Here is a 25,419-nt window from a genome sequence, read left to right as displayed (position 1 = left end):
AATTGCTGACTTTTTTCCTTCCAGGTTACTAATTTTCTCAGCCATTTTGGGATTTTTGGGATCCAAATTGGACTCCTTGCTTCACTCATCTCTTTATTTGACCTCCTTGAGGTCATGGGTTATTTTTACAAGTACATTTTGAATTCTTTATCCAGTACTTTACCCATTACAGTATCTTTGAATTCAGCAATAACAACATTATGATCTTTTGAAGGATTCCTTTTGCCTTTCATTTTTAGGTTTCTTGGGGTTTCCTTGTACAATTTATTTGTCTGTTGGTTAGGACGTCTCTTCTGATTTTATTTAGGATTCTTTCAGTAAGCAATAATCCTCAGAAAAGAGAAAAACAACTGCTTATAATAGCAGCAGGGCTAAACTGAATAGGGAATAGAAATGCACCTTAGATCAACTAGAGGCCACTCCTACACCACCGGACAGACGACCAGTTACCATAGGACAGGAAATGGCAAAAAATCACTAAGAATGTGCTACACAGTCAAAATTATGTAAAATTAGCGTAAATGTAGAAATAGCAAATGAACGATATGAAGGGAGGAGCCAGTGAAAGGGAAAGTAGAGAAGCAGAGTTAATTAAAAAAAGGACAAAGAAGAATAGTAAAGGAAGCATGAAATTATGAAGGAACCCTGAAAAGAGCAGTATATAAACAGTTTTTAGGGGTGGAAGAGATGGAACAGTTGATCAGGTGCTTGTTTGAAAATGTGGGTTCAGAGCTGGCCTGAACAAGGGGGAGCACATGGACCCCAGACTGCTGTCTGGGAGGTCAGCACAGGACTGATCCAGACCCCTGAACATGGATGTCAGTTATGAGGCCTCCACACTCTAGGGGGCCCCTGGTCGGGGATTAGTATTTTTCCCTGGTGTAAGAAGGGACTTTGAGAGCCCATCCCACGTGAAGGGATGCACTCTCGGCCTGGACACATGGGGAAGGGCCTAGGCTGGGCCCAGGATCATGTGGTGGATTTTGAGGAGCCACTATCAAGGGCCCTACCCTGCCTGGGGAGTGGAGGGTGGATGGGGTAGGGGCAGGTGGAGGGCTGGGGGTAGGGGTGGGAGGAAGGAGAGGGAGAGGGAAAAGGGATTGACATGTGAAGCAAGCTTGTTCCTAATTTGAACTAACAAAAAAAGATTACAAAAAATATGTGGGTTCAGAGCCCCAGCACCCAGTAAAAGCTGGGTGTGGTAGGTTGCATCTGTAATTCCAACACTGGGGAGGCAGAGAGAGGAGGATCCCTGACTTCACCAGTGAGTGACTCCATCTCAAAACTCAAGGTATGGGGTGATTTAGGAAGATGCCAGATGCCAACCTCTAGCCTCCACATGTATAGGTGCCAACAGTCATGTGCACCCTCCCCTACCACAAATACATGCACACATACTTTTAATTGAAAGATTTCCCAATAATGAATACTTCATGAACAAAATTAGATAAATGTAGGAAAGGAAGCAATGAAAACATAAAAGCTTTTAAGAATCAGATAAAGTAAATAAAGTAAAACATTATTCAAAGTTTAGTAAAATAACATTTTCTGCTTTATTAATAACATTCACTATATACTCTAATACATGTAAGTTGTTTTTGTTTTTGTGGTTTTGCTATGCAGTTTAGGCTGATTTTTAACTCATGTTCGTTTCTTGGACTCTAGAGTGCTAGAATTTCAAGATTTCAAGTGTGCACCACCACTTCCATATTAAACACTCCAATAAGCAAAAAAAAAAAAAAAAAAAAAAAGTTTAGTAAAATAAGGAGGCACAAAGAGCAAAAAGGAACATAAAAAAGAAAGTTTGATTAATAATGAAAACATATAAACAAAACCAGAAGAATATACAAAATAGCCAATTTAAAAAGAAGGAAGGAAACTTGAAACCACCTCTCCTCTTTTATCCCGACTCTTCATCACATCACACAGGCAGCTTCCAGTCTGCCATTTTACTTGGGAGTCTTTACCATGCCATTTACCAATTTCTTTTAACATGTATGTTGCTATCCTACCACACAAACAAAACATTGTATTGTCTGTTCTTATACATGTTCTTGTGTGCACAGGGTTGAAAGCTGTTCTAGGGAACATGTCCAGAAGTGACTCTCATGAGTAGAGTTCCTCTGAAAGAACCTACTGAGTGTATACAGCACCCAGTAGAGCATGAACACTCTGCATTCCCTCCATCCAGCTCCATGTGCTGCCCCGTGTTGACATCACCTGAGGATGTCATCAGCCAATTATAGTTTACCTATCTTAAAAGCCCACCACAGTCCGTAATTGTTATGAAGGGAGTCTCAGGGAAACCGCAAGGATGATTCTGTCCTGGGAACCTCAGAATGTGTTGTTCTGACCCTTACTGTGGCCCTGAATGGACTGTGATCTCACTTCCCTCAAATCTCTAGAGTCTTGTAAGGGCTTAGCACATTTTCTTACACATACGCTAGCATGCCTACTATCTGTGACTGTGTCTGGGGTAAAGATAACCATATAGCTAAGGCAATGGTATCCAGAGCCAGACTACCAGAGTTGAAATCTGTATCTCCTGCCTAACAGTGGTGTTGACCTTGACTGAGTCCCAAATCTCTCCATGTCTCAGTACTTACAGTAAGGAAGAGAAAATGAGTTAAAACATGGATAATTAGAGTGATGCATGGCATATTTTAGGCACCATGTAAATATTAACCTTTTCATTCCGGTTAGTCTTTTCATTCTGTCCAGCATCAAGAATGTTGTAGATTTTTTGTGAAGCAAAAGAATTCCCCAATCCTTCCTTTACTGTAAGGAGACAATCTTAGGGGATGATTATATATATAGTACCCTCTCCGCTGGGCCAGTCTCTCACATCTAAGGGAGTCACACTCTAGCTAGTGGACTGGAGTCAGCATGTGAAGGAGTCGTGTGTCTGTTCATGGTAGTGAATAGGCTGACAGCAGCCCACTCTCAAAAGCATATTAATTTAAGAGGTGGCAGTAGGTCTTAAGTGAATTCTTTTTTTAAATTTCTAGTTCTTCCTCCTCAACCAGAAAACATCAAGATCTCCAACATCACTGACTCCACAGCTATGATTTCTTGGACAATAGTGGATGGCTATTCTATTTCCTCCATTATCATCCGCTATAAGGTTCAGGGCAAAAATGAAGACCAGCACATTGACGTGAAGATCAAGAATGTCACCATCACTCAGTACCAGCTCAAGGGCCTAGAGCCAGAGACTACATACCAGGTGGATATTTTTGCTGAGAATAACATAGGATCAAGCAACCCAGCCTTTTCTCATGAACTGATGACGCTTCCACAATCCCAAGGTTGGTAGTAGACTGATATTTCTATAGAGTACTTTTGGACAGCATCAGAGAATCCTGTCTTGAAATATTTGCTCTATTATCTCTGTCATATATCATCATTCATTTGTCCTAGTAAACTGTGTCATCACTATAATTCCTGAAAATAAAAATGTCTTGAGAAGGATCTCTACTGATCCATTTTCTCTTATTAAACTTTGAATTAAGTAGCCTCAAAGTACATCCCATCCAATAGTCTAAGAAAAATGCGAATAATATAAATTTCAATTGTATGGAGAAAGAGCTATATAGATCCTGCTTATGGGAAGCAAGCTATAGTATAGATACTTCAATGGGAAGGGGTTCCCTGCATTTTATTTTTTTTCTTGAGATGAATTCTCTTTGATTTTCAATGACACTATGGTATTCTGAATTTTCTTCTCCCTTTCTTGTCTAATCTAAATCTAAAATTCTTGTGGGTACTAAATGCAAGCTAACTAAACTTAACTCTTTGAACTGTAGCACTCTGACCTTCCACAATGCCAAGAGCACTATGCCTATTTCTTGCCATTTGTAAAACCTGTTGAATAGAATTGTGTATTCCAGAGCCCAGTATTGATGTAGCCACAGCATGAAGACATACTTCTCATCTGTGCAAATAGTGCCATGTGACACTCTTCAGTGATCTATATATGCAAAAGAATGTAGTCAGAGTTGTCAGAGGGATAGGCAGTTGTGCAAATGTATAATTTGAACTACAGTTTACTTTTTACCAAAGATATTATAGTTCTTTGCTCTGTGGTCATATGTGGTTTTAAAATACAGTAAAAGAAGCTACATATTCACTAATGATTCTGGAATGTTTTTTGAAATATCCAAGGAATGATGTATCTGCCAAATTATGGATGGGCATTGTATTATAGTTCTTTGATTGTACGCTTTATCAGTGTTTCATTTTTATAAGTGTTGTAGCTTGGTAAAAATACACGTAGGTTCTAAATGCAAGCTACGTATAAAAATACAATGTAAAATTTTAGACCAAGATACAACAAAACAAACCCACTCACCACTTTTGGTGTTTCTGTGATCAATACATAGAAGAAAAGATAGATACATATAGAACACTTTTAAGAAATTGGATTGTGGATGATGGTAGCCCACATCTTTAATTCCAGCACTTGGGAGGCAGAGGCAGGCAGAGCTCTGTGAGTGTGAGGACAGCCTGAGCTACAAAGCAAGTTCCAGGACAACTCAAGCTACATAGAGAAACCCTGTCTCAAAAAACAACAAAACAAAAAACCCAAAAAACAAAAAGAAGTGTGATCATAATCTGTGTAGTGATTAATTAAAACATACTCAGTTTAATCTCATTGGGATATAAAGGCAAGATGTAGAAAGATTTATAACAGTCTTAAATGGATTATTTTGACATAAGCCCTAATGTAAAGCTTTATTTTTTTTCCTTCTTGTTTTTTCCTAACTCTTGCCTTGATATTCGCCAGGTTTTCTCCACTCACTCTTTACACAAGGGAAAATACAGAACAAGATAACATATCATATGGGCTCTATGCTGTTGCCATCAGGATATTAAAGAGTTTGTAGAGAAACTGAGCTACAAATCACTAAATGTTAAACAACTAGTTAAGCAGCAATAATGTTCATCTACTCCTACTTGGAAGTAGGAATGGGCTCCTACTTGGAAGCAAAGTTTAACAAATGACATCAACTAGTAGCCATTTTGAAAGCACATTTGTCAATCCTGGAGATCTCATAACGGCCCTATGAGTTAGATTCACTTCTACTGAGTTTAGAAATATGGAGTAAGCAGGTGGCAGGGCTGGGTGGTTATGTTCCCATTACACTGTGTCTTCCCCAACATAAGGTCTTAGCCCATCATCCACCTAAACTAACTCATCTGCTGCACCTCTGTTCCCCCGCAGTCTCTGCAGACTTTGGAGGGAGGAAAATGCTGCTCATAGCCATCCTTGGGTCGGCAGGGATGACCTGCCTCACGGTGCTGCTGGCCTTTCTGATAATGCTGCAACTGAAGAGAGCAAACGTCCAAAGGAGAATGGCTCAGGCCTTCCAGAATGTGGTAGTGTCTCATTTGTTTTCCTAGATAATAAGCACAGGCCTACATAGAGGGATACCTTTGCTTTAAAGGTGTACATAAGCAAAGAGCCCTATAGGCAAGTTTCATTGTTTCCTTTGTCTTCCATCATTGTCAGGCAACTAATATGACTATAAAATTTCTTGTCCAAACCAGATGAACTTTATAAGTAAAAAGGATTCACTTAATAATTACATAGAGAGCTAGGACTAAAACAGGATTCCTTCCCCCAAATGTCAGGTGCCTGACAGTATTTCAGTAGAATGAATTGCACATTTTTCCGATAAAGGACATGAGGATAGCCAGACCACAATTTCATAGTTCATTTCCTAATTAAGTGTGACATTAAATGATTTTCCACACATTTTCCCATTCTTAGTTCCCATTTCCTACTTCTCATATCTCCCTCAATTCCACCACCCCCTCCTGTGTGTAGGAGTTATATATGCATGCACTTCTTTTCCTACAAACGATCTGTGGTCAGGATTTATGGCATATGCATTGCACTTGGCCTTTTGGAATACTAGAACATGGGCATTTCAGAAGCTTATAGCTTCAAGGTCTATAGAATAAATCTGTGTCCAGTGTTGCTGATTTTGTACATCACTGAACACAGTGCCATGCTTCTGAGGACATCTAACTCATGTGTCTGAGTCCTCAAGATGCTCTTCCATGGAGGACAGAGGGAGTTCATTGTTGGATTCCATGCCAGAGCTGGTTCAACTCAGGCTATTACTGGAGAGGAAGGATGGGAGTGGGGAAGGGGTACTTTGAAGCTTGTCATGGTATCACTGATTTTTCAGGAGACTACCAGTTTCCACTTGTATTCAGGAGAACAAGAGGTATGCTGGGTTTTGCTATATGCACCAGTCATTCTGGGCTATGGTAGGATGTATAATTCAAACTTAGGATGAGAGAGCATGGGATGGTAGCAAGGAGAGACCAGGCCTAGGATGACATTAGGAAGAGCCTCACTGAGACATGCCCTGTGACTACCATGAGTTACTTTCCCACTAGAACTACAAACTGATCTCTTCCTATCAGAGTGGGGTTCAAATGTGTCCTTCAGGCTGTCATCACTCCTTCCCCAGCTTTGCAGGCACTGCTAATGGACAAGCACCCATACATGCAGCACTGTGGGCTGTGGTTTCATTGGCACAGGCTTGTAAAAAGAAACCTGTTTGTGCTCCCATTCTATAGTTAGATTTATTTCCCACCACGATAGATACAAACCAGAAGATATTATGCACCTTAGGATAACAAATGTCCTGACATGAAAATGATAAAATATATTTTTCCAGAGAGAAGAACCAGCTGTGCAGTTCAACTCAGGAACTCTGGCCCTAAACAGGAAGGCCAAAAACAATCCGGATCCCACAATTTATCCTGTGCTTGACTGGAATGACATCAAGTTTCAAGACGTTATTGGAGAGGGCAACTTTGGCCAGGTTCTGAAGGCACGCATCAAGAAGGATGGCTTACGGATGGACGCTGCCATCAAGAGGATGAAAGGTCAGTGTCTGGAAGACAGCCTTTCTGCCGGGAGAGGAGACAGTTATTTCCTGTTGAAATCCTCCCTTTGTGGCCACATAGTCTTCAAACCAGAAGTTGCCCTGGTATCAGCTGTGCTTGTTGTGTGTGCAGATGAAGGTGTTGTTTCCTTTAAGGTGAAGCTTGTGCTAAACAGCATCAGGATGCTAAGGACAGAGGGAGGAGCCACTCAAACACCAGAATGCTGGTTCCTGAGGATCTGGCAATGTTACTGTTCTGCCATTCACTGCCCATTTGGGGGAAGTGTCATTGTTTCTTACTGGGCTCATTCTTGAAATTGAGTGTGCATCAGAGTTACCTAGAAGACTTGCTAAAAAACAGACTGATGCCCTGCACCCACCCTCACTCCCCTTGTGTATGCTCAGTTATTCACTTAGTAAGTCTGGACAAGGTCAGATAATTTGCATCTGTATTTCCATGTGAGGTTGATTTTGTGGGTTTTCATGCTTTTTGACCATACTACTGAACAGTTAGAATTGACTTTAAATCTGCTATGTGCCATGGTAGGATTATGACATCAGGAACTAAATAAAAATATTATCTAAGCTTAGAGATAGTTTCTCTCTGTCCATGGGTCTCTTTCTTTAGCCCCCCCCCCCCCCCCCGTCTTGTGAGCGCATGTGCTGGAGTGAGTGCTTTGAGACAGGGTATCACTGTGTATCCCAGACTGACCTGGAACTCACTCTGTAACTAATCTAAATTTTAGGGCAATCCTCCCATCTCAGAGTATAAATATGAGGTGATATTTTTAAAATAAACACTTGCATAACAGCCAGAAATCCCCCTTTTGTTCTGCTTTTATCACAGAGCATTTAGGGAACACTGAACAGTAAGAAGGAAGGAGATTTGGAGCATAGACTTATGGAATCAGCTTTTATTGGGCTCCTACCTGACCTGGGTTTTTTTTTTTTCTTTTTTCTTGATGTACTATGAAAAAGTAAAGCTGCTTAACTGTGTGCCATGGCAGAACATTTTCACAGGTGGAGAAACACATTGTAGGGCGGCCCCTGAATAATACACTAATTTTTAAGAAATCCCAAGGCATTGGATCTCAGGACCAAAGCTAGAGCGGAGGTCCTATGATAGGAATGGACACTGGGTCTGGGATGTCCAGTCCATCCATATTACAGATGCCCCTGACCCACCTGGTCAGTTGGAACACTCTCTAAGCCTGTTCTAGTATACAACACCCACCTCGCCCCTGATCACGCTCCTTTTCAAAGACCAACAACAGTACCCTGTCCTTTGCTTAAAGCTGATCCACCAGTTTGAACATCAGCCATCAGTCTTCTCTCTGGTCCAAACCTGATAGTTCTCCTTCTCACCAAAGTGCCACTGAAGAGGTAGGACAGGAAGAATAAGAAAGCTGCAGCTCAAGTTCCTGACTCTACAACACCTAGAATATGTCTGAGGAAGTGCAGTAGTTCTCATCCAGAGTTGTTTTGTGTGGGAGGGAAATGGGTTAGTTTGCTGGTATCTATCGAATGAAGGTCAGGGATGTCACTGAACATCCTCCAATGCTCAAGGCAGCTCCCAGTAACACCAGCCCCCATCATCTGTGGTGAGGCTGAGAAACTCTGCTTTAGGCAGTACAGGTTTCCAAACCCCTGATGGTGACTAATTGCTCCAGCAGTCCTGAGGCCCAAGACAAGACAGTTCCCTTTGGAAAGGTGTAATGAGGTGACATTACAACAACCCTTGGCTTTCTTTCTAGAATATGCCTCCAAAGATGATCACAGGGACTTCGCGGGAGAACTGGAGGTTCTTTGTAAACTTGGACACCATCCAAACATCATCAATCTCTTGGGAGCATGTGAACACCGAGGTAAGATGCTCCCACCCTCATCAGATTTTAAAAGATAAATCAGGAACATTCTGTAACAAAAGGAGGAAAGATACTAATCTTGAGAACATTATTTTAAAACTGCAGTTTCAATCTGAATGTCTAGTCTCATTTATTGGCTAGGCTGAAGTTAATTATCTTTGTGGAGGGTGGTACTGAGGCTAAATCATTAGGTATCTGAGGTGGTTTGGCAATTAATGGTCAAGATATCCATGGCTTCTTCTTACTCTTATCCTTACTAACCAGGGTTTTTTTTTTTTTTAAATCATATTACTATAGAAGTGCAGGAAGCCTTTACCATTAGAAAATGTGGAGTGCATTGGCTCTTCTGAATTGATTTTTTTTTTTTGCTTTGAGTCAGGGTCTCATTCTGTAGCCCAGGCTAACTCTTCTTACATCAAGGAATTGGTGTTCTGAATTTTGAAGGCACTGGTACCAGTGATGCAGTGTGACATGAAAGTGCTGATAATGCTTAGGTTAAAGAGTGATTCTAAGTTCATATAGGACAGTTCTAGCTTTAGCCAAAGTATTTTTATTTCAGTTATATTGTAGCTTTACAACTCTTTGGTGTTCCCGTACTTTTAGACCTAGGAATTAAAATGATTCAAATGTTTGCTACTGTAATATATGTAATGAGCTGTGAAGGCGGTCACAGCAAAAGGTCTTTTATGAGTTTACCTCTGCATCCATGCTTCACGGGTTGGTAGTTCCTAGTCTGTGTCTCAACTAAATTACTCATGGAAAAGTTTGCTTCTACAAAACAGAAAAGCTCCATGCTGCACTTATTTATAAACTTGATAACCTTTTGTTGACTTTCTCAGCAAAAACATCAACAATACAAAAGAGATGACTTCTATTTCCTCGATTTATTAATCTAAAAATATGGGTGTTTCAAGCAAATATATCATCCTGTGATCCAATAAGGGTGTAATTCTGAAAGCCAGATCATGTCCCTTAGCTTAAATAATGAAGTAATGACATTTGCCTTTGAGTTATTTCCTGGAAACAATAGTTAGTGTGGGACAGCAGCACATTAAAAAAAGAAGAAGAAAAAAAAAGGTTCAGGGCTGGAGAAGTGGCTCAGTGATTAAGATCAGTGATTAAGAGCACGTGTTGCCCTTGCTGAAGACTTGGTTTTGGTTCCCACACCCACATGGTAGCTCACAGCCATCTGTAACTCCAGTTCCAGAGGGATTCCAACGCCCTCTGCTGGTCTCCATGGATACCTACTCACATCGGGTATCTGTACATGGACCCAATCAGACACACCTAAGATTTTTCTTTAAAAAAGCCAAACAGGAGCTGAAAAATGTCTTAAAATTTTGTTTTTTTTTTTAAGTCACATAATTGCTTGTATCTTAAGAAAGCACATTCATGCCAGATCTTACATCTCCCTTTCCTTATGATATAATGGGGTCTCAGGGTAGGAAGATTCATTTTCTGGCAGGTGGAATGGTAAGAATTTCAATTTCTTAAAGATATCTTTAAGTTCAAATCCATTTGACATTTTCAAGTGATGTTTTGGGTGCAAGTGCGTGCACACACACATGTACATGTACACAAATATCCTTCCAAATCAAGAAAATCACTAGTTTTGGCTGCTTTTTAACAAGGAAAAAAAAAAGGATAAAACCAATACAAGAAAGACTTCTTCTGGGAACTCTATTGTTTTATTTCATCCTCCTAAATGTCTTTAGGCAAAGTGTAATTTAAAAATCTAGATCCCTGCCAGGCAGTTGCCTAAGGAGCACTTAGTTACTTAGTGCAGGCTTTAGGGTAATGAGAAGGCGCAGGAGAGTTACCTAGTCCACTGTTGCTGGAGATACAGACCAGAATGGCTATCCTGGCCTATGTTAGCTTCTTGATGAATACCGAATGAAGGAGTGGCACTCTGAAGAAGGTGTCCTGTGGAGGAGCATGCTCTGAGTTCCCTGACCTAGTGTTAAGGAGCTGATGGGAGCATTTCAGGAAATAGCATGGGAGTCCCATTTGCAGCAACAGAGGAGTGGGAGAGAAAGACTGAGTTCAGGCTGGCTCCTCAGATAGCTGTGGGGAAGTGTCTCTCATCCCCCTCCTGTCCCTAACATCATTACTAGACATGTCTCTTCTGATCAGAGTAGAGTTTGTAAGCCAACCCCCAATACCATAGCACATCTTGAAGATTCCACAGTTGTTTAGCCAGGATAAGGTGACATCCATCCCTTTCCCTGCAGGCTACTTGTACCTAGCTATTGAGTATGCCCCGCACGGAAACCTCCTGGATTTCCTGCGCAAAAGCCGAGTGCTAGAGACAGACCCAGCTTTTGCCATCGCCAACAGCACTGCTTCCACGCTGTCCTCACAGCAGCTTCTTCACTTCGCTGCAGATGTGGCCCGAGGGATGGACTACTTGAGCCAAAAACAGGTTTGTTCTAAGAACCTTGCTTTGGACACCTTTCTGTGGAGTTCTCTCTGGGGGGGGGGGGGCTCTTATGTATCTCGATAGTTTTCCATTATCCTTTCTTCTCTGGTTCCTTCTCAGTGTCTCTGACGTCAGAAACGGACACTTTCCATCTGCATGAAAAGAATTCAGTTCCCAACACTGACAGTGTATTTCCCAAGGGGGTTTAAAACCATGTATTTAGTGAGGTGCCCTGAGGTTTGCCTCTAAATTACGCCCAACAGCAGAGGTTCCACACTGCCGTGGAAAGTCCTGTACTTCCTCCCACTCATAAAATGATACTTACAAGATGTGAGAGGTCGCTTGGCAGAATGTGCTATGTGGGAGTTGTGGTGAGGTGCTTCAAGGGACCTGGATTTTGAAGACCTTCTAAAGACCTTTCGTGGTGTCATTTCTTCTGTATTTCTCTAAGCTCTTGCCCCAGAACTTTCTGCTAATAAAATGAAGACAAGACCAAGTATTATACTGAAGATACATGATTCTTTGAAATTTTAGTTTATCCACAGGGACCTGGCTGCCAGGAACATTTTAGTTGGTGAGAACTATATAGCCAAAATAGCAGATTTTGGATTGTCACGAGGTCAAGAAGTATACGTGAAAAAGACAATGGTAAGTTCCGAACACAAAGGACCTCCCTCTCTCTCTAGAAGGTTATTGCTCTGTGTGACTGATGCATCCATCAGGGTTCCCCTTGGATGCTGTGTGGCCCAGTCATCATTCTTTCACATTTGGGTTCCTAATATGATACTGTTGTCACTGGGCACATACACAGTCAGTCCCCTTAGCAGGTTCTTGGTCTTGTTGATAAAATGATTTTAAAGTGGACCTAGAAGGGAACTGAAGGACAACTCATTAAAGAGATGGGTGTTAGGGTGAAGGTGTTGGAGGAAGGTAATTGAAGAAGAGGAAAAGGTTGCATCTTTAATTGTGTACAAGTAAAAGTTATACACTAGAGGACAGGGTAGGGACTCTAAGAAAGAGAGTCAGGTACGCTTTTTGTCTTATAATTTTTATTGGACAGGACAGAAAATTGCTCTTCTCTAAGGTGACATGCCTTTTAGAAATGAAAGCAATATACCTACCTGTCAAGAATATGTAACCCTGTTAGTTATTTGGTTGAGCCTTGTAGTCATCCCAGAGTGGCTCTGGGTGGGCGAGAACTGGGGATATAGCTAAGCAGGGGAGTAACTACTGACTGTATTCACTGTCATCATTTTACCTTAAGCATTGCGCCCTGTGTAAAGCCCTGTAATTGGTTCATCTTTATCTTTGTTGCAAGCAGTGTCTGGGTATGCATTACTCACTGAAAGGCCAGTGTGGGAAAATCAGTTAGAAGGAGCCTAGAGATTTCCTACTATAGTGCTTGATATCTGTCTTTCAATTCTTTAAAATCTCTCATCCATCATAATAATTTATTGATCACCAGCCGTGCCATTTGTCTCAAAAAAAAAAAATGCTGATAGAGGCTATTCATTTATCTCCAGAGTACTTGGGAAGGAGGTGACTGAAGAAGCCTTTACCTCTCTCCTTCCCGCCCATCCCCCATATCATGATCTCTTTTTCACAAATAAAGAGGCTTCATCATATGTAGCCATGCAATTGAATGTTCAAGCCTAGCGGTCAGGGTGTTCTGTCCATATCCAGTGTAGGCCTGATGAGCTTTCAGTCCAAGTCTGAACAGCAAACAGGGCAGGGAAACCTGAGAATCCATGAGGGAAGTATGCTGTCACAAGAAGGCCCTCTAGAAAAGTGCAACTTATGAGGGCCTGCCTATGATTGTCCTCTCAAGATACAGCCACTCAGCCCAAATCAAAGCCAGTTAAACCACTCTTTCCTCGTGTTACTGTGCCAAACAAGATTTTACAATCAAATACAAGGTCAGAGTAGAATGAAACTACGTAGTATTTGATTCCGAGAGAAATCAGATTCTCACTAAAGAAGGGAGCTATCACTTGCCCACATAGTCCAGCTCCTCAGTTCTTCACACTAGTTCACAGAATTCCCTTCCTTGCCTCACTCTGGCATTTGGTGGTTTGCAGTCCTAGGTGAGAGCTTAAGAGGGTACACAGGTTGACTGATGTTTAGTTTCATGGCCTGAAATTGCACTTGGATGCCTTTCTCAGATCCTCAAGGATAGTACTTCTTGGCTTGACATCTCACAAAGGGCAAAGATTTCTCTCAGAGCTCAGTAGGGGTGGATGCTGTTGAGGCAGAACAGTCAGGACTAAATTCTGTCTCTCAAAAGCAGGGAGGAGTGTTTAGCAGCAACACAGACTGGGAACAAAAGGCAAGATGGTGGCAAGGGAAGGAGAAAACCAGGTGTTGAGCAGCAAGATGCCACTAAGGGGCAGAGTGGCTTTCTTAGGTCCAGTTTCTAAATCAGTGGTTTGTACCTTGAATTCATCAGCAAAACTTAAAATAGATGTTAAGAGCCAGGTGTTGGTGGTGCACGCCTTTAATCCCAGTACTCAGGAGGCAGAGGCAGGTGGATTTCTGTGAGTTTGAGACCAGCCTGGTCTACAAGACCTACTTCCAGGACAGCCTCCAAAGCCACAGAGAAACCCTGTCTCGGAAAAAAAAAAAAAATAGATGCTAAGTCCTACCTTCTAGACATCAACCAGGTCTACAGTATCAGACATGAGGGGCATGTAAGACTTTGTAAGACAAAAGTCCAATTAGAAAGCAGTTAGTCACCTCCTCGGTCCTGTCACTATCGAATCAATTGGTATATCTTATTGGAAGGTCAGTATTATAGCACGTACAGGGGAAGTCCACCAATGCCTTCTCTCCCCTAGAACCTTTTAGCACCATGAAGATTACTGGACAGGAAGGTTCTCTGCCCAGTTCAAGCTTTGTGTCTTCAGCAAAAGGGTCTTTTAGTCTAGCAATGGGGGACAACAAAGGACAATGGCAGTAGCCAATGTTATTTTAGGAGTGGCTGGGACCTCTCTGACCAGTATCTCAAGGGAGGCATATTCTCATTTAATAACCCGAGTCTTCTGGCGAGAGCATTGTCCACCCATACAGGGTGGCTCTATTCAAACTCCTTTTGAATTACATTTTTAATTAGCTTACAAAATAGCATATTCCCATAATCACTTTTATTTTGGTTAACTTGATCCCACCCTCCCATCCTTGCTTACACCTTATACTCTCAGTTTTTCCTCTCTTCTATTTCCATAATCACATGGGTTCTCCTCTCCCTCCCAATTTGAAGACCTTTTCCTGACCTCACTTGCATGTGCCAGTTTTAGCTTCCTGTCCTGTGCAGACATTCCAAATTAAACACACAAATCTAAAAATTCAAAGCAAGGATCCAGGTGTTTATCTTTCTGGGTCTATTATTTTTTTTCCTTAACTCTCATGGTAATTATATTCCTATGAGCTGTACCAAGCAATTTGTTGTTGCACTATCATTAATAGACAACAGGCATCACCTCACTGATTTATTATGAGGTCATTTATAATAATAGTTGGTTCGGGGATAACAGTAAGACTTAGCCTATACTTTCAGGAAAAAGTCCTCAGATAAACACTGAATTAGCAATTACAGCAGTTCAGTTGCCCAAGGTACAGGAACTGATGCGCATGGAAGCACAGAGAAGGCTTCCTGAATCAACCCTGAGGGCAGTCATGGAGGGGTTCCTGGAGGAGGAAAGCTCCCCGAGTAACACAGTGTGAGCTGGAGGATGGGGCTGATATGAAGTCTAGGGTCAAAGAGCATTAGGACTTTGGGGGATTAAATAATACAGCAAGGAAGGGGATTCCAGTTCAAGGTTGGAGGAGGCAGCAGGGATAATGTCTTAAGGCTCCTTGAACTCCAGGCAAGGGTTTTAAAACTCAGCTAAGGACTTGTGATCTTAGGACATAGATGCAAAAAAAAAAAAAATGAACTTTAAGGTACAGATTCACATACTTAAAGTAGTCATTTAGAATAATTGTTCTATGTAGACAACAGGATGTTAAAGGGTGAGGTCTGTTAGGTAGCGAACTCACTGAAGAGGATATTATCACCAGACAGGGGCTGAATCAAGGTGACAGGGACAGCAAAAGTGGACAGAGCCCAAAGAAACCAAATACAGAAAACCTGAAAGCACATATAGAACCTTGATAGTATGAACCAAAGCCTGTGGGGGTTGGGAGGAAAAGAGAGCAGTTGATGTGACTACTTTCCATTCCAAGGCTGTGATGAAAGAGTGAGCTAGAGGAGATGGGCGTAAGTTAACATAGAAAGACGGTAAGGGTGAGTGTGAGGGAGAAAGTGGGGTGAATGGGGAGATGGGAGGGCACCTTTGAACCTCACTTGGGACTTGCAGCTATTCCACAAAGGACTGGGAGAGGACTGCACAGTTAGAATCACCCGAGATGGGATGAGGTGGTCCTTGGAAGGGCAGTCTAGGAGAATGCCTGCAGAGGTAATTGAGGGAGATCCCCAAAGCCTTCTGATTTTATAGGCTGACATGGCACTGTTGAGAGTCTGGCATATCTCTAGAAGGGGAGGGGGAGGAAGGGAGAAGTAGATCTCTTAACAGGACCAATATAATCACTGGGTTGCATAGGAAGTTCCCAAATCACAGAGAATTTGATGGAAATAGGAACAGACCTCCAAAGGTTCACAATATCCGGCCACCTCTCATTTTACCCAGCCTGGACACAGTAAGACACCAAATGATCAATTACTTGTGGCATAAGTTAATTTCCTTCCCCATCCATCTGCTGCTTAAGGGAGGCCAGACATATCCAGCTCTGGAAAAAAAATCCATTGCCTCTCCTAGGGTTGTTTCTCCAACTCAGCCCTTGTCCCTTGTTCCCTTTTCACATTACAGATACACGCTCTGTTTCTGTGCCTGTCCCTTATCTAAAAACCTGTGGGTGCCCCTAAAAGTCACAAGGTGATCTGGTGAAAAGCTAAATACTGCCAGATGTGCACATTCACAGGGACTGACATGCACATTCACACTGACTCACATTCACACAGACCGGCTCAGGTCAGACTCCCTGGTGTAAGGCTTACATTATTTGCATACCTTTAAATTTGAAAACATGTCTGTGGGTGGAAATTCACACACAAAGACTTAGTGGGTCTGTTGTGCCTCCTGTCTAGGATTCTAAACACATGTCCCTAACTGCCTAAGTGATATCTCACTTGGTTCTCTCCAGGGAAGGCTCCCAGTGCGCTGGATGGCAATTGAGTCGCTGAACTATAGTGTCTATACAACCAACAGTGATGTGTAAGTATACACCTTACCGCTGAGGAGGTTTTCCTAGAAAAAATATATATTTATGAGAAACAGGGACACCCTGTACCCCTGAGAAGGAAACAAACTCAAAATCACAGGTGTCAGGTTTGGGAGTATCCTTGCCCATCACATACAGACTCCAGGTGATGAATCCATGATTTCTAAAGAGAGAGGGCCATAGGCGCCTCCCCATGGTTCCATTCTTGTATTCTCTGCTTGCTGGGCTAAGGGATTTGGAGAGGTGAGTCACTTTTCCCCACTGTAACCCTCTATTGACCTAAGAGGAACTTATGCTGTGCGTCAGGCCTCACCCTAGAAAGCATACTGTTAGTATTCAGGCATCTGTACTGGCCTGTCCTTGGGGTTCTGACAGGATGCACCCTCAGCTGCAGCCGCTAAGAGCACCACCAGTACATATTCACTATGTTCCCTTTTAAAAGGGCCCTGCTCACCTCCCATCCTTCTCTCTTTCTTTCTCTCCCTCACTCCCCCCACCCTGCCCCTCTTTCCTCTTTCCTACTGCTCCTGCTCCTGTCCCTGGAGGCCAATCTTTCCCCTCCTGTTTCCCCCTTTTATGATCCCTTCCCCTAATTAAAAAAAAAAACAAAAAACACTCTGCTTGAACCCTGTTGTGTCTTTCTCTCTTGCATCACTTTTCTTAAATTACAACACATACTACTAGCATTTCCTCTTTTGATGAAAAGAATCTCTCCAAGGTTTGGATGGCAGACCTAAGTGTCACCCTATTAGCTAATCATTTGTTTTATGCTGTCCCTTCTGCAGCTGGTCCTATGGTGTCTTGCTCTGGGAGATTGTCAGCTTAGGTGAGTATTTGATTTACCCATTAGGGGAAATACTGTGCAAAGGCCATGGACCCTCCTCCAGAACTTCTTCCTAGCCTAATTCCATAGGACACTCCTTAATTTCTCTAGTGCTACCAGGTGGGACCTACAAGTAGAAGTGTTTCTGAGGATGAGTATAATTTTCCACTTGTCTCTTTCTAAAAGCTGTATATTAACATCATACTTAATATTAAGGGGCTCATGTCTGTGAGTATCATTACAAATTGTTTCTGTCTGTGCATAGATGTCAAAGAGCTGTAAGAAAGAACTCTTATGACTTTAGATGTGTGTTACGCAGCCAGTAAAAATCCCATCCAAAATGTCATTTAATAACATGGGGAAAAGCACATGCCCCAAATGCCCAAAACCAAAAATGTCATGTATAACATGACACTGGTTTTGTAAATTAATATTTTAAACTGCATAGTGCTACATTGAAAAGTAATGAGAAGTGTTGTAGGACTTCCCTTCATTTGGGTTTATATTCCAAGTTTTTCTACAATAAGTATGTACCTTTTCTAATTTAAGCTGTACAGTAACTATTGCTGGTAAATACAAACTTTCAATATGAAAAAGTAAATGTCACTAGTACCTGAGATACACTCTGCATAACAGACTCAGGGAAAGGAAGTGGCACTGTCAGGAATGAAACCTAGGCAGCTCCATCCACTGAAGGAGTGGTAGTGTTGCAGTGTGGTCAGTGATGAAAGTCTAAGCCTGGTGCACAGAGGGTTGTGGTGGGAGGCACATGGAGAGATCACCCAACCTATATCTTCTTCCTCCTCAGTGTTTAGCATTGGGCAGTAAGCACAGCCCTCTGTGCCAGTGGGACTCACGTGCCCTATTCCTGTGTTTCAGGAGGCACCCCCTACTGTGGCATGACATGTGCAGAGCTCTATGAGAAGCTGCCCCAGGGCTACAGGCTGGAGAAGCCCCTGAACTGTGATGATGAGGTGTAAGTAAGGCCTCACTGAGGTTATTTTATCTCTCCCTTCCTCCATGTGACTCTAATGGAGACATCGTTAGATACATTAACACACCCACATTGAGATCTCAGATAGGTGAAAAGAAAGATTTCTGTTAGTAACTCTACTATGTGATGGGCAATAAGTAGCAATTTTCCCTGATTCTTAACATCTAGGAGAGTTGTTAAGGTACAGGTTTTGATAAGGTTGAAATAAGGAAGGATAAGGACAGAGTATGAAATACACACAATTGTTCATGAACAAATGCATGCAGACTATTTATTCAGGTTGGAGTAGATATTTCAGAATCACTCCATTAAGCAACAAATTGTTCACATTCTAGCTTCTTTTGAGATTACTTTCTACAAGGAAGAACAACTAATGTTAGTGATGTTTCCATTCCAGAACTAGCCAGCAGAAGTCCCTGTGTGACATGATTTCAAGAGTGCTAGGGCATAGGTTGAATAAACAGGTAATTGTTCAAATTTCTAAGAGAGAAGAAGATGTTAATACTTCCCCTGGTACAAGAGGCATAAACATATGTCACTCTGGGCTAACATGGATGACCAAGGGACTCCAGAAGGATGTGAATAAATTATGGAATGAAGGCTGTAAAAACGCAGTTGAATGAAAATCCAAGCTATGAAAATGTAATTTTATAAAAAGTGAATCTTTGAAGAAAAGCCAAAGTGAAATAAATCCTGAAATGAAAATTTCAGGAATTCAAATGAAAGCCCAGAGGAACCCTTGTCAATAGATTGGATCAAGTGGAAGACAGAATATTAGGTCTTAAAGACAGGTAGAAAATTGAATCACTCAATCAAAAAACATGTTAAATCTTAAACAAAAACAATAACTGAGGGAAAGAACACACATGGGACACTGTAAAAGACCAAACCTACTAAGTCATTGGAAGAAGAGACCCAAGTCAAAGGCACAGAAAATATTTTCAACAAAATCAAAGAAGAAAACACCCCAAATCTAAGAAAGAGATGCCTATCAAGGTGCAAAAGACATTTAGAACATCAAACAGACAGGACTAAAAAGGAAGATCCAAATGTCGTATGATAGTCAAAACACGGAATGCACAGAAAAAAAAGAGAAAGAATATTGAAAGCTGCAAGAGAGAAAGATCATTCCATGTACACAGAAAGGCCCATCAAAATAACAGCTTATTTCCCCATGGAGACCATGAAAGCCAGAAGGGCTTGGATGGATGTTCTACAATTTATAAAGGAGCAAAGTTACCAGTGAGACCACACCAAGCAAAATGTGAAAATCAAATGATTAAAGGAAAACATTATGTGATTAAAAATATATTAAAATGTTTTGACTAAACTATCTCTACAGAGGATACTAGCAGAGAAGATTAAACACACCCAAGAAGGCACAGAGAATAAAAAAAATCCAGACTGTTAAATCAAAAGAGATATAACAAAACACCACAGAAGCAACAAAATAACAGGAATTAATAAACATCGTTTAATAGCAATGATTAACATTGTCAGTATCAATTCACAGACTAACAGATTGTATTTAAAAACAGGATCTAAGGCTGAAGTGATGGCTCAGATATTAAAGAAAAAGACTCAAAACCAAAGGACAAGAAAACAGAATCCATCATTTTGCCATCAAGAATAAATACTATCTTAGGGTAAAAGGATAAAAAGCATTTCAAACGAATGTAACTAAAAACTAGGAAGGCATAGCTATTCTAATATCCAGCTACATATTCTTAAAACCAAAATAGTTCTAAGAGAAGGACACTTCTTACTCATTAAAGCAGTGGTTCTCAACCTTCCTAATGCTGTGACCCTTTAATACAGTTCCTCATGTTGTGATGCCCAACCATAAAATTATTTCATTGCTACTTCATAACTCTAATTTTGCTACTGTTATGAATCTTAATGTAAATATCTGTGTTTTCTGATGGTCTTAGGCAACCCCGTGAAAGGGTTGTTTGACTACCAAAGTGGTTGCAACTCACAGGCTGAGAATTGACACATTAAAGAAAGAACTACAAAAGAATGTTACTGTCTTAAACATATATACATCAAATATAAGAGCACCTGACCTTATAAAAGAAATGCTATTAGATCTTAAGATCACTGATGGACCACAGCACAGTCACAGTGGGTGATTTTAATACCCCACAGTCATCAATAGACAGGTCATTCAGAAATTCTGAAGATAAAAGACATCATAAGTCAAATATGCCCAGTAGATACGGTGCAATGGTTCCCTGTTAGACACCACAGGCTAACAGAAGCCCAATGCTAGGAATGAATTATCTATTTTGAAGTTGTTGGCGGCCAGTGAGGTCCCATAGTCACCCCAAATAATACAGGCTATAGCCATTGTACTTGGTTACCCATCAGGACTTGATAGCAATAGCCTATTGCTGAAGATATCAGATATTTTAGTCATGGGACATGGAGAAATCAAGATGGGTATTGACCTGGAAGCTTTATCCCTACTAGTTAGCTTTCATGATGATGAAATATGCTGTGTACACTGGCAGAGAAGAAAAGCAATCAGCAATCTTGTCCAACTGTGAGCCCTGCAAGCTATGACAACTATCCTGCAAGACATGCCCAGTGGTGCAATAATGCCATGAATGTCATGTCAGTAACCAAACACCTTATATTTAAGGCCCACTTCATAAGATGGAACCCATACCTAAAACCATTACTGTGGCAAATACCTGTGGCTAGACAGCTCATAGGCCTTAGGAGAGAACTTACTACTATTACTATGCTAAAGGGACTTGGTATTAAACTCCTAATGACTCATTTGTTCAACCCATTGATTAGTGCATCTCTCAAACATCATTAGAGAAGTTTTTTTTTCCCCAGTAGGTGATGATTAACAAAGAGACCCACAACTGATTAAGATACAAAAATAAGACAACAGCATGCTCACTTGTAAATGAGATATCTGTATCATACCCCACCTTCCTAAGTCTTGAGGACCATAATGGAAAAGTGGGCAAAAGAGTCTGTGAACCAGAGGCAGTGGATGACTACAAGGAGACAGTATTTTTTGGACACAACAGGGCAATTGCACATATGAACTCACAACAGTTGTGACAGTATGTATATGACAAATACAGGCTCAAGCCAGACAAAATGTCAGCATTGAGGGCAGAGGTGGTCATGAAGTTCCACACCTCGTTGAAGAGCTATTGGTAGTAGATAGCTTCCAGGAAAAGTAGGGTTTTCTTTAAGGGTGTGACTCCTGGTAAGCTGAACACATTCCAGTGGATGGCCATACACCCAAGAGTAAATAGGCAGAAATCATTGCCTTGGTGCATTTAAAAGAAAATGAGGATACTAAGTTGGATGGGTATGGGATGGGGAATAGATCTCAGAGGAGTTGAAGGGGTGAATATGATAAAAAAAAATACAATGTATGAAATTCTGAGAAGAATTAATTCAAGTATACATACTTAATTATGCATATATAATTTAATTATATTACATATGTAATATATTAGTTTTATAAGCACACAATTGTATTATATATGCACATTTAATTATATGTGCATGTATAATTTCTCATTGTTTTGAAAGCTGAGAAGTTCAAGATCAAAGGGCCAGCAGAGTTGGTGTCTGGTGTCTGTGAACTCTTTCCTGTTTTGTAGAATGGCTGTCAATAATTTGCCCATTGCACCTGGTTAAAGATGCCATTTGTTTCTAATGACAGGACTTCTAAAGTCCTGCCTCTGGGAGATACATGTTTCTGGCATTTCATAGGGGGAACTAGTGTTTTAGGGAGTATTCCAAAAGAAATGCTGCTACTGACAGGTAATTCAGTTCATTTTGCATGGCTACAATAGCTGAGATCAAGGTCCTAAAAGAATGGCAGCTAGACAGGTGTGGACTTTGGGATCCCATTCCACAGAGAGGAATACTCCCTGAGCCAAGACACACAGGGGTGGGCCTAGGCCCTATACCAAAGGATACAATAGACACTGATGACACCCTGTGGAAGGCCTCACCATCCAGGGGAAGCAGAAAGGATATGTGATAGGTAGGGTTTTAGTTGGGGGAGAGGGGAGGATGGGAGGGACAAGGGAACTGGAATTGTCATGTAAAACAATCTTGTTTCTAATTCAAATAAAAAATTAACAAAACAAAAAAAACAAACAAACAATGGCAGCTAGCCTGTACTATGTCTACAGATGAAGAAAGGGGTAGTGGGTTTGGAGGAGAAGAGGATGGCACCATGGAAACTTCCTAGGTAGAGTACATGTCTCTTATGCCTGACAGTGTCATGACCACACATCCTGCAGTGACCAATTTTCTTTTCTCTCCTGCCCCATGCTAAGGCATAGCCTGAAGCACTGTTGGAGTTAATCTTATCTTTTTTCACTCTGTATGTCCAAAGGTATGATCTAATGAGACAATGCTGGAGGGAGAAGCCTTATGAGAGGCCGTCCTTCGCCCAGATACTGGTGTCCTTGAACAGGATGTTAGAAGAACGAAAGGTGAGCATAGTTTGATACAGGTGCCCTTTCCCTGAAATTTGTGGTGTACCCAAGGTGATCAGTCATTAAAAAGTCATTGAAACAACTCAACATGCTATTCTAAGAATAGCCTTAGGTATTACAGCATACCAGATATGCTCCCCTCATTTTGAGGAGATAGAATTTAGGAGGAAATAAGATTTCTCTCACATACACTAAATAGTCTATTAGAGCTGGAAGGAATCTTACTCATGTAGCCTGGCCCTTTAATTTTATCAACGAAGCAACAAAGAGGTTAAGTGATTTGGCTAAGAATACAGAAGCAACAAAGTCAGCCTACAATTTACTGTTGGGAGGTGGGTAGGAAGTTCTATTGAAACAGTTTTAAAGGTACCATTGCTTGTACCATTTTAGAGGTCAACAGACAATTCTAAGAATTAGTGTAGTCAGAGGAAGGAACCAACACCAGCTGACCTTTTCAGTAGAGGCCAATGAAATACTAAAGATGCTCAGAAACTAAGGCGAGGGGGAGGAGGGAATCTTATTTAGAAGCCACGGGGTGCATTTCAAGAAAACAAATCATCAAATACACAGAGGAATTGAGCATGGATATAACCCCAGCTATGAAAGATAAACCAAAGCCAGGACATTGGCCTAACAGCCCTGGCAAGGGCAGGAGCAGTATTGTGTGGGTCTGATCCTTTCTTGTTCTTGCAGACATATGTGAATACCACCCTTTATGAGAAGTTTACCTATGCAGGAATTGACTGCTCTGCTGAAGAGGCAGCCTAGAGCAGAACCCTTCATCTTCAGTTGCCATCTTCCCTTCGCTGACATGAGAGCACCTTGATACCTGCACTAAGCAAGCAGCCCTCTGCCAGGAGATGTGATATACAAGTGTACATATTGTGCTATGTGTTTGGAACCCTCAACGTAAAGCCTGTGTGGAACTGTACTGTGTTCTGACTCTAACACGACTGTATATACTGCTCAGAGGAAGAATGTGCTGAGATTGGAATGCCTGTTTGTGGTTTCATATAATATATTTTTCTAAAAACACAAATTGCACAGGAAGGTGCAAATACCATAATACAGAATTTGTTATTGTCCTAGATGTTTTTGATATTTACCTTTGTAACTGAATGCTATAAAATGTTTTGCTCTGTACACATAAAATACTGTTAATAAGTCTAACAATTCCCTTGAGAGCACAGGAGGAAAAGCAAGGGAAATGTACAAATTATATTGGAATGTAGATTACTACCCAAGAGGCTCTCTCATTTTTGCCCCTCACCCACAGAAGCCAGTTCATTTGGTCATGTGACAGTTTGTCCTGTGTTTTTACAGCACACAAGTCATTCTAAAATGTTAACTTCTAAAAACTTTCTAGGAGACTAAGAACCTTTAGAGAGATATAAGGAAGATCAATAAACAAACTGGTGGGACCTTTAGTCTCTCTAGTAATTTGTTGTGTAAACTAAGTAGTAAAACTAGAAATTTAGTAGCAATGTGCGACATTTGTGACATGGAGTTACTATTCCCACATGTATTGCACACTGTTGTATCCACACATGTATTGCACACTGTAAAGTTTGTGGTTTTGATCGTTTGTGAATTTACTGTTGGTGCAGTAGCCACCTGCTGCATTGGTTCCTCCTATAGGTGAATAAATGTCTCATCTACCCACACCCTGTTCAGGAGTTTATCTTGAAGGTATTGGAAATACACTTTTAGAAGATATCTTAAGACCTAGTGAGTGTATGACCCAGGGCAGGAATGCAAAGCACACAACTCTACCTCTTAATTCATTGTCTTGCCTTAGGAGAGTAGACCTCCAATTGCATCCTAATGTGATCCTAATTCTTACACACACACACACACACACACACACACACACACACACACACACACACATTTCCACATTCCTACCTTCTTAATCTTAAAAGTTGAACAGGCAACCCAATGTACCCCAAATACATTGGGTTTTCACAACAGCGTATTCAGGAGTATACAAAGCATAGGATCGAGGCTGCCACAAGCATATAGTTTACTTACCTAAATGGAAACTTGAATTTTAGAATGTGAGATCACCAAGATGGTGAAGTAAGTGCTCAGCCTTCATCCCTCCACAGAAACACAAATACAGGCCGCTGTTGATGAAGGCCAGAGAAGAATCAAGGACACGTTAAAAGAATCTGCAGTGGTGTAGTGGAGACAAGCCCAGAATATCCCCCTTGAAGAGCATTTCAGATGGTTGCAGTGGACAGAAGATACTATTCAGAGCAGCCATGTGGTGGGAAACACTTTGGACCCCAGCTATTAATTCTGCAGAAAATACTGACATGTCTTTCCACCAAGAGAAAGGAAGAAAGAGAGAAGGAGAGAGTGTGAGATTGATTTTTAGCACTCTGGAGAAAGGTACTGCTAACTTTCTCATCCCTAGACCCACATCTGTTCTCCAGGGCTCTGCGCTCCCATCCTGGGCTCTATGGCACTGCAGTCACCACAGCAAGGAAGTTCAGACTCCAGGCCCTGAATCTAAGTCCTCAAATATGTCTCCCCTCACACACTTCAGCCACCAGGGAGTGGTGACCCCAGAGCTGCTATTAGTGCACATGACAGTGTTCCATTCCTGTTCCCTGGCCATACCCAAGTCACTCGTTCAAACATAATGTG

General features: G+C 41.3%; 1 protein-coding gene across 1 annotated transcript in view; it reads left to right on the top strand.

The window, feature by feature from the left end:
• The window catches only part of Tek (TEK receptor tyrosine kinase), a 73,136-nt gene extending 48,705 nt beyond the window's left edge, over window positions 1-24,431 (top strand). The window contains 13 exon segments of the mRNA XM_035438672.1: window positions 3,009-3,308; window positions 5,225-5,248; window positions 5,251-5,293; window positions 5,295-5,379; window positions 6,696-6,906; window positions 8,660-8,770; window positions 11,002-11,192; window positions 11,724-11,837; window positions 16,389-16,459; window positions 17,252-17,292; window positions 18,169-18,265; window positions 22,665-22,764; window positions 23,461-24,431. Of these exon segments, the coding sequence (XP_035294563.1) occupies window positions 3,009-3,308; window positions 5,225-5,248; window positions 5,251-5,293; window positions 5,295-5,379; window positions 6,696-6,906; window positions 8,660-8,770; window positions 11,002-11,192; window positions 11,724-11,837; window positions 16,389-16,459; window positions 17,252-17,292; window positions 18,169-18,265; window positions 22,665-22,764; window positions 23,461-23,535 (1,463 nt within the window). The 3' untranslated portion in view covers window positions 23,536-24,431.
• Window positions 24,432-25,419: the final 988 nt, after the last annotated feature.

Source organism: Cricetulus griseus, chromosome 2 (genome assembly GCF_003668045.3).
Source record: "Cricetulus griseus strain 17A/GY chromosome 2, alternate assembly CriGri-PICRH-1.0, whole genome shotgun sequence".
Taxonomy (NCBI): domain Eukaryota; kingdom Metazoa; phylum Chordata; class Mammalia; order Rodentia; family Cricetidae; genus Cricetulus; species Cricetulus griseus.
The sequence above is the reverse complement of the archived record's forward strand: the minus strand, read 5'-3'. Positions and strand labels throughout refer to the sequence as shown.